The 17,291-nt window shown below is 41.8% G+C and overlaps 1 protein-coding gene across 4 annotated transcripts in view; it reads left to right on the forward strand.

The window, feature by feature from the left end:
- Positions 1 to 1,719: 1,719 nt before the first annotated feature.
- FAM20B (FAM20B glycosaminoglycan xylosylkinase) overlaps positions 1,720 to 17,291 on the forward strand; it is a 41,834-nt gene continuing 26,262 nt past the window's right edge. For 2 of the 4 annotated variants that reach the window (XR_011246753.1, XM_060034596.1), the window contains exons 1-2: positions 1,837 to 1,958; positions 14,784 to 15,292. Coding sequence is in view for 3 of the 4 variants with exons in the window: in XM_060034596.1 (XP_059890579.1) it covers positions 14,916 to 15,292 (377 nt within the window). In the remaining variant the exon portion in view is untranslated. Of the gene's footprint in view, positions 1,735 to 1,836; positions 1,959 to 2,391; positions 2,456 to 4,909; positions 5,127 to 14,783; positions 15,293 to 17,291 lie in introns of those variants that run through there. The other 2 variants (XM_060034590.1, XM_060034602.1) reach the window with 2 other exon arrangements.

Raw genomic sequence — 17,291 nt, forward strand, 5'->3', positions numbered from 1 at the left:
GAAGGATTTGATGGATGTGAAATTAAGCACTGAAGTGGGTTGCCTAGAGAGGTCATGAACCCCTCTCTCTGAATGTCCCTAAAGACAAAGGGATCACCAGGAAACTGAGGCTGCACTGACTGGCCTCCTGAGGAGTACCAGTTGGGCAGTCCATCCTTGCTGTCTTTATCAGAGTTACAGGTAAGAAAGAGTCCTTTGGGGGTAAAGCATCTTAGAGGAAATCTTGATTTGCCCTTTTGCTTTATGATCTCCGGATGTAATGAACAAGGTTTAGGAGGATTCGCTGACTGCAGGCAGACCAATGTTACTGTGTAGAGAAATAAAGTGGACTCTCATTACTATCCAGCTCATTGCCCCAAGAATTATGTGTTCCATGGTCAGAAAACGACCGCCAAGCATTTTCAAATACATCCAGTGAAAGGCTGATACAACTCCTGCATTTGACTGTGTACTCCTTCTTGCAATGACGTAATGTTTTCTGCAAAGGGGCTGCCTCCCTAACTAGATTGTCTGGAGCAGATATCAAGACCAATTATTTCTCTAGGATCATCTGATACTAAGTGCTCAACAAATACACAAATGAATAATAACTAACATTATACAATAATCTGCAAGTACTCTCCCCACACATTTCCTAATTTAGTCCTCACAACAACCCTGTGAGGTATGTACTATGATAAACTCCCATTTGCCAGGTAAGGAAACATACTCTGAAAGATTAAGTGGCACACCTGATATCATACAGCCAGTTAAGGAGTTCTTTCCTTTGCTTAAATGAACTATGGAGCCTGAAAAAAGTGTCAGCCAGGGCTCTCCCGTCACACATCGCATGGATCAGTGTGCATTATAATATTTCAGGGACAGGCGCACGAAGTCCAAGTTTAGTATATGATGAATAAGTGAATGGATGCGTTATACAGCGGATGCACCGTAGGGAGTCAGTGGAAAGGAGACAGTTTAAGAGAAGGAAGAATCTTTAATTCAAACTATTTATAAGGAGGGAACTCCCTGGGGGTCCAGTGGTTAAGACTTGGTGCTTTCACTGTCGTGGGCACGGTTGGATTCCTCCTCAGGGAACTAAGATTGCACAAGCCCCGCGGCAAGGCCAAAACAAAACAAAACAATTTATAGGGAGTCTACTGAGTGTCAGGCATTGGAGACCCAGACACGACTGCCCTGTCCTCATGAGCCTTACAGTCCATTGCAAAAGACAGACGTTAAGAAACTATTACAATAAATTAGTCACACTTTTATTAAATGCTACAAAATGTAGCAGGGAGCTTTGGTCTGGTCCGAAGTAAGAGCGCTCACTATGGTAAGGCTGGCCTCTTTTGGGCAAGGGGTTACACTTATATAGGCAGAAGCAGAAGCCGAGGCAAATGAAAAGGGCAAAAGGAGGACGGAAATTGCTTCTCACAAACAGAACTTGACCTAAGGGACCCCTACTTCCAGTCCCGCTGACTGGCTGCCTAGCTGCTCACGAAAACCAGGAAAGAAAAAGCTAAGGCTAGAGAGAAGTTAGAGGTCCATTTACGTAAGCGGGGCGGGGCGGCAGGGAGAAGCAGAAGAGGCGTGAGCCTGCGTCAAGAGAGTTAAGCGGACCAACCCGGGACGCAAAAGGTTAAGGCGGGCGGTCCGGATCAGGTCCGGTAGGCCCGCCCACCGGAGGGCGGGGGTGGGGCCTCGCGGAAGAAGCTCTTGGATTGGCCGCGGGGAAGGCGTTACGCTAGGAAGGTACCAACAGTCGCGAGCCGCGGAGGCGGGGGGGTGGGTGTGGGACCGCGGGGTGAGGTGGCCAGGGAATGGCCGGGCCGGGTGTGGGCGGGAGCCGCAGTAGCGGCGGCTGGGGGCGGTGAGCGCCGCGTGGGGCTGCCCCTTCCCGGAGGTGGCGGGGGCGGCCGGGGCCGCGCCGCACCGCACCGCGCGGGCGGCCATGGAGCGAGCCTAGGGCGCCGCAGGTGAGCGGCTTGGTGGCGGGAGGGCGGGCGGGAAAGTGCAGGCCCACCCGCGGGCGGGGCGCGGTGCGTGGCGCGCGCCGGGCTGGGGCCGTCTGGGGGCGGGGCGTCTCCCTGAGGGGCCGGGCACCAGTGCCCAGAGCGGTCAACGAACGGTGGCTGCCTCAGAGACCGGCCCGGGCCGCGCGCCCCGCCTCGCTGACCCCGAGAGGGCTCCTACCGGCCGTCGTGGCTGGAGGGACGCGGCCGAGCCCGTCGCCTCCTCTGCCCGCCTGAGGCGCGGGCCTTACCTGGGGGCGCCTTGAGCCGCCCGGGATCAGTCCAGTGACCCACCCTCGCTCCCGGACGCGGTCCCCAGAGGCGACTGGCCCTGGTGCCGCCCTCGTGTCCCGCCGAGTGCCCGTTGCGGCGGCCCGGGGGGGCAGCTGTATCGCGCGCCCGCGGGCCCACTTCGTGGCCGAGAAGTGCGAGTGACTTCCAGGCCCGAGTCAGGAGGCAGGGTAACCGTGCCTAGGGGTCCGCGGTCTCCTCGGGGTCGTGCACCCCGCGCTCGCAGTCGGGCAGAACTTAAGGAAATGATACGGTTGTTCCAAGTGGGTTGCGCTTGAGATTTCATTTCCGGGTGCTGTGGTCCCGCAATTAAAAGCGAACCGAAACGTTGCCATTAATGATGAGCGTGAGCAGTTGTCAAGTTGCGTCCTTGATTGTGGGATCTGATAAGAGTTTCATTCTAATCAAGCTTCTGTTACCTGCAAGTCTCTTGGTAGGAAGAGAAGGGGTAGAAGGATGTTGGAGTGAAAGTGGAGGGGACAGGACGTGATTGGTTGTTAGGGAATTATTAGTCCTTTAAATGGCCATATCGTCAGTTGGAAGGGTGAGGAGTTTATAATTTGGGAAAACGAGGGATGCTGGGTACAGTGACTTGAGTTTAGGACCAAGTATCAGTATCATCCCCACCCAGCTAGTTTCCCTTCAGAGGTTTGATTTCTCACCTTGAAAAGAAGGAACAGGAATGTGGGTCTTTTAGCTTTTAAATTGCAGGACTTTATGTAAAACGATAACTATGATTACTGTTTACTAACTATTCCTATCCTCCTTGTGTTGTAAATTAATGCATAAATTTCATTGCGGTTGATTTTTTTTTATTATTTATTTATCTGGCTGTGCCGGGTCTTAGTTGCGGCATGCGAGATCTTTTTACTTGATCTAGTTCTCTGACCGGGGGTCGAACCCAGGTCCCCTGCGTTGGGAGCGCAGTCTTAACCACTAGACCACCAGGGAAGTCCCATGGGGTTGATTATTTTAAATTGGGTTAGAGACCTCAGTGTGCTCTATGTATTGCAGTCCTGAAATTTATGCAGGACCTTTGAGCTAAGCCTTAGAGCTCTTCCACATACATTGTTATTTATCATCAAGACATGTCCTTGAGAAACTGAGATACAGATGTTAAAGATGCTAAGTTATTTGCCTAGACTTAGAGCCAGTCTAAGGTAGATTTAAAATTGTTTTGCGTTAAATTAATAACTTGAAGTTTGTGGAGATGTTGGACTTTGGCCCCTAGAACTGTTCAGTGGAATCAATCAACAGGAGGGCCTTCCACCTTTGAAAGTGCTTGTCAAAAGAGAATTAAGAGGCATAAGCAAGCAATTCAGAGTCAGCCTCACTTACATTAAAGTGCAGTGATAGAAATGAATGGTGGTAAAAGATGATCAGGAAATCTTGGAGCTCATAGCTTTTCTTCAGTGTGACTGGTAAAAATGTGAGATTGATTTGTTCTCTGTTTCTCTGGAGCTAGTAGGAAAATAGCCATGATTCAGTTAAAGAATGAAAATTGGAAAGCACACACCCTGGGTTCTTTGAATAGGGAACAAACAGATCCCTGTTTCTATCATCTAATCCTTTATGTCATAGAATTTCTTTATGTTGAGTTGATAATTCCTTGACTTTTAGTCCATTCTGTTGACTTCCATTTGTAGACTCCAGTTCTTTCACACAGCGTTAAAGCCTCTGCTTTTTTTTTTAAATATTTAAGATGTATTTTTATTTTTTTGCATCTTTATTGGAGTATAATTGCTTTACAATGGTGTGTTAGTTTCTGCTTTATAACAAAGTGAATCAGTTATACATATGTTCCCATATCTCTTCCCTCTTGCGTCTCCCTCCCTCCCACCCTCCCTATCCCACCCCTCTAGGTGGTCACAAAGCACTGAGCTGATCTCCCTGGGCTATGTGGCTGCTTCCCACTAGCTATCTATTTTACGTTTGGTAGTGTATATATGTCCATGCCACTCTCTTGCTTTGTCACAGCTTACCCTTCTCCCTTCCCATATCCTCAAGTCCATTCTCTAGTTGGTCTGTGTCTTTATTCCTGTTTTACCCCTAGGTTCTTCATGACATTTTATTTCTTAAATTCCATATATATGTGTTAGCACATGGTATTTGTCTTTCTCTTTCTGACTTACTTCACTCTGTATGACAGACTCTAGGTCCATCCACCTCATTACAAATAGCTCAATTTCGTTTCTTTTTATGGCTGAGTAATATTCCATTGTATATATGTGCCACATCTTCTTTATCCATTCATCCGATGATGAACACTTAGGTTGTTTCCATCTCCGGGCTATTGTAAATAGAGCTGCAATGAACATTTTGGCATGACTCTTTTTGAATTATGATTTTCTCAGGGTATATGCCCAGTAGTGGGATTGCTGGGTCATATGGTAATTCTATTTTTAGGTTTTTAAGGAACCTCCATACTGTTCTCCGTAGTGGCTGAACCAATTCACATTCCCACCAGCAGTGCAAGAGTGTTCCCTTTTCTCCACACCCTCTCCAGCATTTATTGTTTCTAGATTTTTTGATGATGGCCATTCTGACTGGTGTAAAGCCTCTGCTTTTTGTCTTTTCTGAATTTTGAATTTCTAAATGAAATTTTCTGTTTCTTCTATTTGCAGGGCAGACTTCAGCTTCCTACACTTTGTATGACCATCATTTTAATGGTATAAACCGTGAAGCCAGATACTTCAGCTCTTGAATTGACAACTTTTTAAAATAGCAACCACAGTGATTGTCTCTCAGTGACTGCTACAATCTCATAATAGAAACAGGAGGCTGTTCTTTGTATTCTGTGGCCATAGTTGGAAACAGTAAAAAGGAGACTGTCTTCTGAAGGTGATGTCAGGCCACTCTGGGACTAAGGGCCAGGTAGTGGTGGGGGGAGAAGCACAGTTACAATGAGGCACTACAGTTTGGTGTAGTAGTGATGATGATTGATGTACTTTTCTTTTTGCACCTAACAGTGCATAGTGCATAGTAGGTGTGCAGTAAATGTTTGGTGGTTGAATGAATAAATGGAAAACAGTATGCGGGAGGAGGAAATATTCTAGGCAGATTATAAATTGTTTAGTTCCTCTTTACAAGAAAAAAAAGCCAAGAAGTTGTGTTTCTGATTCCTGTTGAAAATAGTTCTGTTGAGATGGGTATCTGTAAAGGATGTTACTTGCTGGAGCTGCCTTGAGATCTAATTTTGTGATTGGGTGGTGTTCTAGCCACCTGCAGCCTGGGTGCAGCTTCACAGACCTGCTCCTGCACCTTTCTCTGGCTAGGCTCACCGAGCAGTTGGATTGGTAGACAATATTTTTGCACTAATAGAAGAACTAGAGCTCTTGGTATTGGCCATGCCAGTATCATTGACCCGACTGTGTCCGTCTTCTGGTCCTTCATATTGGGGGTGGGAGAGGGGAGTTATCCCTCCCCGAAATGCTCCTCATTCCACACCTGTAAATCTCTCCCACACCTGTAAATCTCTCCCTCTTTTCCTTCCTTGAGCTGCCTCTGTAACACTCAGGGAGTAATGAATTCATTGGCACAGACCTGGGGTACAGAACAGAAGACCTTACTTTGCAACTGAAACTAGCTTTTGACCAACTTATAATGTCAACATGACTGCTAGAGCCATTTAGGAGAGAATGTAATGCAAAGCTCTCACTTGTGACTTTTGTCATTCATATCCAAAATCAGAAGAGGGAAGGCCTAGCTCTGGACCTGGTGAGTTTGGGGGGTTGCATCTATTATCCCAGTATGAGATAAGAAATGAAGGCTGATGCAGAAAGGTATTGAGCTTTGGTGTGTGTTTAGCAGACTACTTTCTGGCAAGGTAACTACCCAATGGAGGGGAAGGTGTTAATTTGGGTACATTTTAAAAGGAGGTCAAGGAATATGAAATTATGAATGTGAAACACAACCAAGTACAGGATGAGACAGTGAAGTTGATCATTCCATGCTCTTAAATGCTAACTTTCTGCTTTATATAGCAGTGTGGGAATAAGATATTGGGTGCAAAAATTCTTATTTTAGCTATATTTTTGTGAAGAATTTTTTACAATGTATTATATGTTTTGTTGTCTTTTTAAGTAATATAGTGAAACCTTTATAGACTTGAGGTTATGGTTACAGACAGTAATCCTGTAGGGCTTTGAGGTGATTGAAATATGTAAGTTGTTAGTCCCCTCTGCTTTTTGAATTCTTGAATTTGCTTTCAGTAGGCAATCTGTCTCTTTCAGAGGTGAAGAAGCTGTACTTTTGCTGTTGTTAGCATCCCTGCTGCCCTTTTTAAAATTTTTGCAGCTTCTGATCTTATGTGGAGTAGCAACCCAGATAACACTGCTTCCTGAAACTGAATGCAAAACAGCTAAATAGGCTTAGTGAGGGTCTGCCTGCCTCTTCTGTATTAGTAGATGAACTTTGTGACCATTATTTTGGCTGCCCAAAGACCTTTTGTTCATTTCCTGTTTCTTATCCTTGGTTTAGATAGTGAATTTGCCCTCTGTATAGGTGCATTTATGTCCCTGTAGTTCCTTCTGTAGAAAAAAGAAAATGATACGGAAATACCAGTGTTTGGTTCTCGTTTCAGAAAGCATTGCCAATAACACTTGAAAATTTGGTTCCAGCCCTGTCTTGTATCATTCTTGGGCAATGTTGGACCATCTCCAATCTTCCTCTTAGCATTTCCAGATCATCTTTACTCCCAGTCCCAACCAACACCAGACACCAGCTTGGCAATAGCAGTTGCCTTGAAAGATGGAAGCAGGGTATACAGAAGGCAGCAATTTAAAATTGAGTATATAAAGTTGGTATACATATTTGACATTTCAACATTCTTACTGTACTGTATATCTGAATTCATTATGTGACTTAGTTTCCTTATGTCTGTTAAAAAAAAAAAGAGGCCATCTTTAAACCAAAGAGTTGAAGAAATTCTTATAACCGTAAAGGTCCCTCTCCCGTGCTCTTCACTCCTTTTATTCAATAAGCATTTTATCCAGTACCTCTCATGTGCCCTGCACTGTGCTAGGTTACTTGGAACTACAAAGAGAGTAAAATATATCCCCTGTCCTTGAGGAACTTACAATAGGGTAGAGGAGACAGGCATGCCAAAAAATATATGTGTGTATGTATGTGTGTGTGTGCATTTATATTCATATATAACAAGGGATCGTGCCTGGAGCCACTCAGCCATAACTCAGCACAGACCTGCTTGGGGTTCCTATTTCTAAAGTGATCTGTGGCCTGTCAGCTTGACAGACCATAGAACATAAAGTTAAAAGTGTGAGGTGTCACTGTTGAATAAAGCTTACATACCTTTTCAAGAACTGTAGTGAACTGAACAATAAAGATGGAAAACATGAAAATCTGAAGTAAATGTTATATGATTTGAAATTCCATATTTCTATGCTATATAGTAATTATATTCTATATAGCCTTAAATGGTTGTTAGATACCGATAATTGAGCAGTGAAATACCTGTAACTTAGGAAAGTTCATTATACCTGGCCCATTTGAAACAGACTGCAAATTCTTAGGCATTTCCTTAGAGTTTCTAGATCGGTGAACACTGCATGTGTTGGTTTTTTAGAACAAATCTCACTAGCAGTATGAGCTGAAGGTTTTTTCTTTTCATTTTTCAAGGAAGAGCATTAGAGGGTTGCCCTAAATCAAGGTTTAAATGGGACAGGTTGCAGGAATTGAATTTTTTTCAAAGAGGGAACAAATACTCCATAGCCTGTTTCAGTTTTACTCTCACACCAGGAAGAAAGGCTACTTTATGCTTCATTAATGCCTGGTAATCATTTTCGTTCCTTCCTTCACAGGGAACTGTTACAGGATTTACCGAAAAAAAAAGTTTACATATGTGAATAAATATTTAAGTGGAAGTGAAAACTGTGAGAAATATATAACACTTGAACCAATTCAGACTATATGGAGATTTGATTTTCTGTACCTGTAACTTAGGTTACTTCAGAGCTTATCTTAAAAGCTTTAGGACCTGCAAAGCTGTCATCTTTAAAACACAGATTTAATTTTCCAAACTGAAGAATATTGTGAAGGGCATTCTATTCAGCTGTTTTTGTGAAATAGAAAAAGTTCATGCTCCCCATCTGTTTCACTTACATTGAATGTGGTAGAATTGAACTTTGTAGAGAAGAGAAACAGGTTGGTCAAATTAGTGACATAACCTCCCAGTCTTCTTTTTCACTTGGTACCCACTCTGAAGAAACCTACTTGCTTCCAGCCTTAGCTACTCCTCAAATTTAGGAAAGGATTTAGTTCAGGAATATAAGATTACTAGAACTCTTGGTAATGCAACATAGGTATCCAACCCCCAACTGTGTAACCCAGAAGACAACATAACCAATGAGGGTTATTTTCTTTGTCATTCTTTCTCCTCAGGAAGTCATCTTTGGGTTTTTGATACGGTAATAATGACCAACAAAAATTACTATATGTTGTCCAAGCACTAATTTTAGCACAGTACGCATGGTAATGACATTCATTTTTAACAATTCTGTGAGTCAGGTAATAGTGTTCTTATTTCATTTTCCATATGAGGAAACTGAGGCCCAGAGAGGTTAGCAGGCATTCAGACCCAGGCATTCTGAATCCAGAGCACATATTCTTAACCCCTCTGCTACAGAAGAGTTTATATTTAGAAAGAAGGTGAATTAAGCTGTTTCTTAAGTGGAGAATTAGCAGGGAAAGGAAAACTATGTAGATACTGATTAATGATATTACTTGTTGTTAGATTTTGTCTTAGTTGAAGACTCCCAATTGAACGTGAAAAAGAACAGTATTACGCTGTTGTGGGCAGTGGTGGCAGTGCAGGAGTAGGCTGGTTTTCTGAGGATAATAGGGATTTATTCATGTAATAAAAACTGGATGCCATTTGGTATTAGAGGTTTTGACTTCCTAGCTAGAAACACACAGTGATAAGTGGAGAGATTTCTGAATGCTCTTTATTTTACTTATAATAATTGTCACTAACCATCAGGAGAGACTGCATTTATTTCTAGGGGGCAGCTAGTAAGAATGTAGCACAGTGCTCTAATGTCACCACCAATTAACAAAAGGGCAGTATATCAGACTTACCCCAAGGTGAAAGTATGTGTGTTTTTAATTTTTGTTGTTGTACTAAAGGGTTGTAATTTTGGCTGAAGTTTAAAGTTTAGGCTTTATAAACTGGGTGTGTATAGTTGTGTGAGTCTGTGAGTGTATAAGGTTAGCCTTGATTGCTCTAAAGTATGTAAAGGGACTTTAGTAAATGATCCATTTGAGATTCTGTTTTTTTCTTGTGTTACCTTTAAGAGACCTTAATTATTTATTAATCCAATCTTTATTTGTATTAATGGTTAATTTAATGTCTCCCAAATAGTTGATATGGACAGAATAGATGTGAGAATGCTGGGTTTTTACAAATTACCCCCAAATGTAGTGGCTTAAGAGTAAATGATTTGTTGTTTCTCATGACTGTATAGATCACCTGTGCCCAGCTGACTGGTTCTTCTGCCCAAATGATATAGGCTGGAGTCAGATGGGTGGCTGTATTTAGCTGGGGCCTCAGTTGGAACTGGAATGCCCTTAATGGCTTCACTTCTGTGTCTGGCACTTAGCTGGAGTGGCCGGAATAACTAGGGGCTGGCCAGGTCTCCCATCATTCAGTAGTCTAGCCTGAGCTGCTTTACATAGTAGCTTGGCCCCAAATGGAAGCTGCTAGGTCTTTTAAGACACCTAGCACACAGCCACTTCCACAGCATTCTGTTGATCAAAGCAAGTTACAAAGCTAGCCCAGATTCAGGGGAAGGAAAAATAGATTCCACCTCCTGATGGGAGGAATTGTTGGTGTCTGTCTTTGTAGACAGTCAACCAAAAACTCTTAATTAAATTCAGGTCTTACCTTTTATACTAACCAAACCTTCAGAGGTTTGCTGAGACCAACAGTGACCAAAGAAGAAGTTTGTAAAAGTGTCCTTGTAATTTCTACTCAGGATCAAGGGTGAGGAGATTGTGTGAGTAAACATGATAAGATATTTTACTAGTTATATAATAAATCCTACCCCCTTCACCATCTCCTTTGTTAATAGCCCTCTGCATGAAATGTTCATACAGAATGTTTTCTTCCGGTATTTGACACTCACAAAGCACGTTACATTCCCTTCATGTGGTAAGAACTTGATTTGACCGCTGAATTGGAAGCACAAAAAAAGAGTATTACTGAAGGCTTCACTTTAGTTGCTATGAGCAGAAGTTGGGATTTCTTCTCCGTGACCTTCGGAGAAGTAGCGTGAGGTTGTCACTTGATCAGAGGGCGATTCAACGTGGCACTGCTACTGATAAGACTTGGAACCTCACTGGTGGCTTGTGGGAGCCCTTGGTATTATAGTAAGTGTTGGGGTGCGGTCTTTGCATGTTCCTCAGCGGCCACATATATTGAATTTTATCAGCTGATGACTAACAGATCTCTGCACTGATGTGTATTTCTGTATGTGTTCCTCCAGACATTAGCCAGATTCTTGAACAGAGGATTCTAGTCTTTATCTAAGACTTCTCCTTTTTCTATGTGAACCTATTTCTCCCAAAACAATTTTTAGTCATAAGTTTATCCTTATGAAACACTTATCAAATGTGTAGGATAGTGTGTGTGTGTGTGTGTGTGTGAGAGAGAGAGAGAGAAAGAGAGAGAGAGAGAGACAGGAATGAAATGTTAGCTTCCATATCAAGCCTCATTTCACTGATGGAGCTGAGAGTGGAACCAGGGTTCAGTACGAAAATTCCTTAATAAGCTTCTACCTTCCAGAACTCCAGTCTTGGAATTTATACCAGCTTTTAGTGTGAAGACTTACACACTTGCCTTTTTATATTTAACATTTTTTGAGTTATGTTGTTACCTTGAGACTGTTCTTTGAGGTAGGCTCTGTTTCACATAACCGAAACATTAAAATAAATGACCATAATATAACTGGACAATGTTACACTGTTGGAGGCATTTATACAGGAGGTGAGGGCATGAAATATAGCAGGCAGGCTCCTGGGAATGCAAGAGAAGTTTTCATGAATAACTTGGGATATACCCAGTGATCTTGCTTTCATTTTGTTAGTATCTGAAAGGGGGGATCCTCTTAGAAACCCAGTTTGCAGAGCGTGCATAGTATGCTGTTATCTCAAGTAAGAAAAGAAGATAATACAGCATGGAAACTGTCTTGGGTACCCTCCCCTCTCAAGCACACAGGAGAGAAGGGGATCAATTGTAAAGAGTAAAAGAGTCTGCCATTATTAGAGGATGGAATTATTCTGTATCGTGCATCTAATACATTTTTCTGGAATAGGAGTCTTGCAAACTCATAGACTTTTTGTAAAAATTCCGCTAAAACCTCTACATTGTCGATTTCTTGAAGATCATTGTGCTTGCCCTGTAGGCTGAAGGAGTAGCAGCTTTCCAGCTAAAGGAAAACCTCTTTCTGAACTGTCAGTACTTAGAAAAAGAGACTGTACTCTGAAACCACCAACTAAATTGAGTAGAGTGTTGGTAGAGAAGTAGATTCCCAAAAACAGGAGAGCTAATTAAGGACAGCCAACATTAAGGTGCCAGTTAATACACACTCATTTGATACCGAATACCGAGGAAATTAACAGCAGAGTCCTAAGATACTTGCATAGCCTCATTTGCAGTAGTTTGTTCAGTTTAGGTGAATAATGCATGTACCCTTACTATGCTACGTACTGCAGGGAGTGCAAAGGTAGTTAAGACCACTAAGGAGCCAGGATTCTGAGAGGGGGATTGAGAACGACATACAAGAAGACACTGGATAAGGCAGAATGTAGTTAAGTACTGGTCTAAAGATGAGAGAGGTTAGTTACTATAGTGTGAGGAGAGACCAGAAATGGCTTTGGAGATGGCCTTTGAAAGCTTAATTAGGCTTTAAGCAGAAGATGGGAAGAAAAGATAAGAGCTAGAGGAATTTTGAGAGAGTTCCAGTGAGGAGTGACTTAGGGGACCATGTTTGTGGTGGAAGCTGACAAGTGATGAGTGAAGAGAATGAGAGTGATGCCTAGCAATGTAGATTGGCCGAAGTCATTTAGGGTAGGGCTTTAATGCCTTGCTAAGGGATTTATAGAACTCAAAAATGGTGTGTGATTAGAAATATGATTTTGCTGCATTATCTAGTCTGGATTGGAGAACCTGGAGGCCCAGAGGCAGTTCTTTCAGGGATCCAGTAGAAGGTGCTGAGCACTAAATGAAGTTGATGGCTGTGGGCATGACGGGCAGTTGTAGAGAACAGTGTCAAATTGCAGTCTTTCTTGTTCTACCAGGATGTGGTGACTAATCACAAACAAGAAAACTTGTTCAGCCCCTTCGTTAAACCTGCCCTCACTACTAATCTGCAGAAGTAAATAGTGAAGTGAGGTAACAGTTGAACTCTTCAGTTCACTTAATAGAAATTTCTGTCCTAGTTGAGTGGATGAATTATCTGCAGCCCTGAACTGATGAATGTGCTCTTTTGAGGCCCATCAGAAGGTAATGAGGTTTCAAAATTGAAAAGCATACAGACTCACTTTGTTTTGTTTGAATTTTGGAGCTACTAGAACTTCCTATTGCATTGGTGATTTAAAGAAAAAACAACAAGCCCTCACTCTCCCTAACCTTTGTGCTAAATGTTTAGATATAATTTGTTTATATAGCATAAGGGAGGAATTTCTTCATTCTAAATGAAATGAGCAGCATCATTAGAAGTTCCCGGGTTAACCAGACTTTAGTCCTGAGGAGGGTTTTATAGGAAGTGAAAGGCTGTTCATCTGACCCCTTTGTGCCAGAATTGTACCTCAGCAGGAGGTAGTTGCAGCTGGAGGTGCTGAGGAAATGATTGCTGACCCAGGGAGATTTCCATGCTACCTTTTACCACTGCAGCCAGAGATGTGTACTGCTGAACAAATAATTGAAGAAGTCGTGTGGTTTAGGTCATGTTGGAACTAGCAAAAATCTCTGAAATCTGCTCTACTAGCATTGCTGTTATCAGTAATCACAGGGAATTGTTTTACTGAGTTTCACACCAAACTTGATACCATCACAATTACATTTTGGATGTACTTGAGTTGTCTGTGTTTCAGCTAATAGCGTTATGTACTCCCTGGGAGATGATGATGCAACAAATCAGGTGGCTGGAGATAATTAGAATTTGAATGTGACTCTGGCTTTCCCATCTTTATGAAAATGAATGGGAAGAGAGGTTAATCACCACGAATAAACTGCATGTCCGCAAGCTCTGAGCAAGGTGCTGCCCTTAGAGCACACTGTTGCTCTAGTAGACTGTTTTTGGATGTGTTTCCAGCTGTTATTAGGGGAGCAGTCTCCAGTTTGGGTGGGAGTGTCTCAGCCTGAAGCGTTTGTCCTATCTTTTGTATTGGTTTTATTTCTTCAATTAATGGTTTGAGTTGTTAAATGAATTGGAGAGTGAAGCAACACCCTGTTATCTTCTTGTCATCTTTGTCTTAGCCCAGTGCGTGCTGCCTGTAGGCATGTAGCAAAGTGAGCTTGTGCATGTTTTTAAATGGCCCTGTGGAGTGGAAAGCAACCTGTCAGCATGCAAATGAGGCTGAATTGTATGTTCTTGACACCCTTGCAAAAATCTTGTATTTGGAATCTTTTAGCTTCAGAATTGACCAGAGGGTGTTGTGCCCCACACTGGAAGCAGCACTTCTTTATGTCTGTAGCATCAGTATCTTTGTTATGTGCCTGACCAGTCCAGATTTCATGGTGTTGCTCTAGTACCAGGTTTCATTAGTTTTCTGGTCATGTTCTACTAATAGCCAGATGGTATAGCGATATGTTTTTCCTTTACTTAATTTATCCAGATTTGATTATCCATATTTTACAGGGTTTTTAATTTTGAAAAATAATTAGTAGAAGACTGATTAAGTAGAGATATATATCTGGGTGTTTGTTGTATTTAAATACATGAATAGCAGATATGACATGTCCAGGATTGCTAGGTATTTGAATTTGGAGAGGGAGTTATTACTCTCCTCTGTACCCTCTTCGGCATTTTTAGGAGTTCCTGTGTTATAACGTGTCATAAAACTTATATTTGGAGGAGATAACTGAAAAGTTACCAAATACTGGTGGTTTTGGATATTCAAAAGTCCTTTATGGATTTTGAAAGGTAAAAATGAAAGTTAAGGAGTTATGCATATCTCAATGTTTTACTTTTTTGTGCTTTTTCCTATTGTTTTGGTTTCTAGGAATTGGTAGCCATCCAAATGGCTCCTACATGGCTCTGCACCCTATTAAAACGGTAGTATTTGCTTTTAAATTTTCAATGTACCCGGTTCTTAACTATTAGGTCCTTCCTTGGACCAGTTCATTTTAAATTATTGGGTCTTCTCGGGCATAGGATTAGTAAGGCTAAAATGGTGAGTAATATATTTGAGGCTTGCAAAAGATTCAGGGATGGAAGGACAGAATTCTGATTGAATTGTGCTTTATACTTGGGCTTGCAGGAATTGTGGGAGGCACCTCAGTGAAGAAATGGACCAGTGTGTATAATCATGGAATCTCCTTGCTGACAATCACCACCTGCTCTCCTTGATAAGTGAGAGAGAGTAGTCAGGGGAGAAGGAAAAGAGGTCACCATGAAGCTAAAGCAGCGAGTCGTGCTGTTAGCAATTCTCCTTGTCATCTTTATCTTCACCAAAGTTTTCCTGATTGACAACTTAGATACATCAGCTGCCAACCGGGAGGACCAGAGGGCCTTTCACCGAATGATGGCTGGCTTGCGGGTAGAGCTGGTGTCCAAGCTGGACCACACCTTGCAGTCTCCCTGGGAGATTGCAGCCCAGTGGGTGGTTCCCCGGGAAGTGTACCCTGAAGAGACACCAGAGCTGGGGGCAATCATGCATGCCATGGCCACCAAGAAAATCATTAAAGCTGATGTAGGTTATAAAGGGACACAACTGAAAGCCTTACTGATACTTGAAGGAGGACAGAAAGTTGTCTTCAAACCTAAGCGGTAAGTCTTCATCTTGAAGTTATCTGTGCTGTTTAGTTGTAACTTGGGATTTATATGAGTGCTCATCTCCCTCTCTTGGTATTCTCTTCAGTAAAATGGGAAGGAGAGACTAGAAGATCTCTGAAGTCTCTTCTAGCTCTTAATGTTCCATGATTCTTTGAGTAAGGGAAATTTATAGGAATGTGTTTTGGTTAAATATTAGACTGCACATTTTACAGTTAGAGCTATCCTTGATTCTGAAATTTGTCAAGTATCTACTATGTGCCAGATGTTAGAGATACAAAATGAATTGGTTAGGAAATAAGCAACTTGTCACCATAAGTGTACAATTAAAGACTGGGCAACCACATGTCAGGGATGCTGTGGAGTAGGAGTTCCCCAGAGTTGGAGTAGGTTTTGGATGGGTGACTTAAGTCCTTTTTAGCACTAAAGCTGTGATTCTTTCACTTGAGCTTTGGTTTTGTTTTAATTAATAGGCTTTATTTTATTTTTTAAGCAATTTTAGGTTTACAGAAAAATCAAGGGGAGAGTACAGAAAGTTCCTATATATCCCCTCCCCTCTCTTCCCCAGTCTCTCCAATTATTAACATCTTCCATCAAATTAGTACATTTGTTACAGTTGATGAGCCAATATTAATTTATTAACTAAAGTCCATAATTTACATTAAGTTCACTCTTTGTGCTGTACGTTCTGTGATAGTTTCAATAAACTTATAATAAGTATTCACCATTACAGTATCATACAGAATAGCTTCCCTGTCCTCAGCGTCCCCTGTGTTCTATCTATTCATCCTTCCCTTCCTCCCCCTGAACCCCTGGCAACCCCTAATCTTTTTACTGTCTCCATGGTTTTGCCTTTTCCAGAATGCCATATAGTTGGAATCATACCTTTTGTAAGCTTTTCAGGTTGGCTTCTCTCTGTGTCTTAAGGTTCCTCCATGTCTTTTTGTGGCTTGATAGCTTTTTTTTTTCTTTTTCTTTTTTCCTAAATAATATTCCATTGTATAGCTGTACCACAGTTTGTTTATCCATTCACCTACTCAAGTTTTGGCAGTTATGAATAAAGCTGCTATAAACATTCATGTGCAGGATTTGTGTAGATGTAAGTTCTTAGTTCATTTGGGTAAATACCAAGGAGCACAATTGCTGGATCATATGGTAAGAGTATGTTTCATTTTGTAGGAAACTGCCAGTCTGTTTTCTAAAGCAGCTGTACCGTTTTACATTCCCATCAGCAGCGAATGAGAGTTCTTGTTATTCCACATCCTCAACAGCATTTGGTGTTGTCAGTGTTTTGGATTTTGGTCATTCTAATATGTGTGTAGTGATATCTCATTGTTGTTTCTTTTACCTGTTTTAAGCAGAGAACTGGGCCATTTTAGTTGCCTCAGTCCAAATTTGAACTAGAGAGGGCTAGATCATATGTTGTTAGACAGTGATCCCTTTGGACTTTTTTAAGGATCTACAGAGATAATTTGTGTGGCCATTCTATAGTATAATTAGTTTTTTTTAAAGTTTTCTGTTTGTATATGAATTTGAAATAGGTTAACATGATGGTGATTTATATTCTTTTGACAGGTATTAGTTACTAGTGGATTTTCTCAAAATTTGTAATGTCGAAAATTTTCTGTGTACTAAACATTTTTTTCATTCCTCAGTAGAGCTTTTGAGAAAATTGTAACACATAACTTTGGGTCTCTTGCTGGAGTGGGAGAAGAAATATGGGGTGAAGGGGTGCAAAAACCAACTGTGACCAGAGTAGTTGGCTTAGCTCCCTTCATGGCTCAAATATCAGTAGATAATAGGCAAGCAGAGAGCTAATATTATTGGAATTCCAGAAATGGAAGGGATCTGCATTTGCCTGGAACTGGGCAGTATGGTGTGTGGAAGATGTGGAAATTAGGAAAGTTTTAAAATGCAGTAGACTTTTGGAGAATAGAAAGTCTGATTGGCAGGTAATGAGAAAAAAGCATAGTTATGTGGGACTTGGATCTAATTT

This window comes from Delphinus delphis, chromosome 1, assembly GCF_949987515.2.
Source record: "Delphinus delphis chromosome 1, mDelDel1.2, whole genome shotgun sequence".
Taxonomy (NCBI): Eukaryota; Metazoa; Chordata; class Mammalia; order Artiodactyla; family Delphinidae; genus Delphinus; species Delphinus delphis.